The sequence below is a fragment of the Chiloscyllium plagiosum genome, chromosome 48 (genome assembly GCF_004010195.1).
Source record: "Chiloscyllium plagiosum isolate BGI_BamShark_2017 chromosome 48, ASM401019v2, whole genome shotgun sequence".
Lineage (NCBI taxonomy): Eukaryota > Metazoa > Chordata > Chondrichthyes > Orectolobiformes > Hemiscylliidae > Chiloscyllium > Chiloscyllium plagiosum.
The window spans coordinates 6,930,777-6,933,004 of record NC_057757.1 but is presented as its reverse complement, the minus strand read 5'-3'; the positions used below and the strand labels follow the sequence as shown (position 1 = coordinate 6,933,004).

General features: G+C 49.3%; 1 protein-coding gene across 1 annotated transcript in view; it reads left to right on the top strand.

Annotated features, from left to right (window-relative positions):
* Positions 1-2,228, top strand: part of mcm7 (minichromosome maintenance complex component 7) — a 30,762-nt gene that overhangs the window by 22,426 nt on the left and 6,108 nt on the right. The window contains 1 exon segment of the mRNA XM_043683594.1: positions 799-882. Within this exon segment, the coding sequence (XP_043539529.1) occupies positions 799-882 (84 nt within the window).

Genomic DNA, 2,228 nt, shown 5'->3' with positions numbered 1-2,228 from the left:
CCCCTCCCCCAAGTCCCTCCTCCCTACCTTTTATCTTAGCCTGCTTGGCACACCTTCCTCGTTCCTGAAGAAGGGCTCATGCCCGAAACGTCGATTCTCCTGCTCCTTGGATGCTGCCTGACTTGCTGCGCTTTTCCAGCAACACATTTTTAAGCTCCGGGATTCAGTGTGACTGGATAGACTGAATGGCCTGCATCCACACTGTAGTGATTCTGTACAAGTTTTCCTTTATTTTTACTGTGATTGGATTTGCGTCCCCTAATCCTTTGTTGACCTTGGGTCACGCTGTTTTGAAACCACCTGGCTTCCTCTCCACTGTGACTGTTCTGGCTCTTTTCAGACTTAGCTACTCCATCTGCAATACCCTCCGATCGGGTCCCAAAGCCCTTAGTCCTGCACCACTGGCACACCCATCTGTGCTGTTCCCCGATCTGGGGATTACGAACTTATTTTAAGAGGCCGCTAATCTCCTTATGAACTCTGAAAGGTAGGCTGGTTATCTGGTCAGCATGGACACGTTGGGCTGAAGGGTGTTTCCATGCTGTACGTCTCTACGGCTCTGTGTTGGTTTCAAAGGAGATGTGGGGGTGGGGGTGGTGTCGAGTTGGTGAAAGCAATTGGGTGCTTGCCACTGTGCGATTTACCCATTGACAGCGAGGCCGTTTCCTCAGGGTGGGGCGCAGCCTGGCCTGGACGGTGGGACTGCCTCAGTCTCGCTTCTCTCGCCTTGTCGCTCCAGTGTATCATGTTTCTGTCTGTGTGTGTGAGTGACCCGCTCTGTGTCTCTCCCTCCTCTAGGCTGGCCCAGCACATCACCTACGTCCACCAACACAGCAAGCAGCCTCCCTCGCAGTTCCAGCCCCTGGATATGAAGCTGATGAGGTACAGTGACTCTCTGTCTCAGCATTGGCCGAAAGCGTACTAGCGTTATAAGAAAGCATCAGGTGACCAAGGTTGATAAGAGAGACAGAATATCATCATCAAGGCGTAATGTCACAGCAAAGCAGCCAAATGATTCCACTACGAAGTTAGGTGGACAGGCAGGTAGTACTGAGGAAGTGGGGAGGCTACAGAAAGATCTCGACAGGTTGGGAGAGTGGTCCAGGAAATGGCTGATGGAATTTAACGTGAGCAAGTGCGAGGTCTTGCACTTTGGCAAAAAGAATAAAAGCATAGACTACTTTCTAAATGGTGAGAAAATTAATTAAGCCAAAGCACAAAGGGATCTGGGAGTGCTAGTCGAGGATTCTCTAAAGGTAAACATGCAGGTTGAGTCCGTGATTAAAGCGAATGAAATGTTGTCTCTTATCTCAAGAGGGTTGGAATATAAAAGCAGAGATGTACTACTAAGACTTTATAAACCTCTGGTTAGGCCCCATTTGGAGTACTGTGTCCAGTTTTGGTCCCCACACCTCAGGAAGGACATACTGGCACTGGAACGTGTCCAGCGGAGATTCACACGGATGATCCCTGGAATGACAGGTCTAACATATGAGGAACGGCTGAGGATACTGAGATTGTATTCGTTGGAGTTTAGAAGATTAAGGGGAGACTTAATAGAGACGTACAAAATAATACATGGCTTGGAAAAGGTGGATGCTAGGAAATTGTTTCAGTTAAACGAGGAGACTAGGACCCGTGGACACAGCCTTAGAATTAGAGGGAGTCATTTCAGAACAGAAATGCGGAGACATTTCTTCAGCCAGAGAGTGGTGGAATTCATTGCCACGGAGTGCAGTGGAAGCCGGAACGCTAAATGTCTTCAAGGCCGAGATTGATAGATTCTTGTTGTCTAGAGGAATTAAGGGCTACGGGGAGAACGCTGGTAAGTGGAGCTGAAATGCGCATCAGCCATGATTGAATGGCGAAGTGGACTCGATGGGCCGAATGGCCTTACTCCCACTCCTGTGTCTTATGGTCTTATAGGAGGGATCTCTCATGGTGTTGGAAGAGAGTGTTACGGGGAGGGAGGGGTCTCTAATGATGATGAAGAGAGCGTTACCGGTGTGAGAGGTGTCTCTAATGGTGTTGGAAGAGATTGTTACCAGGGTAGGAGGTGTCACTGATCATGATGAAGAGAGAGTTTCTGGGTTGGGAGCCTTGTCTGATGTTAGATGAGAGTGTTTCCGGGTTAGGAGGAGACTCTGATGGTGTTGGAAGAGATTGTTACCGGGGTGTGAGGGGTCTCTGACGATGATGAAGAGAGTGTTACCGGGGTGTGAGGGGTC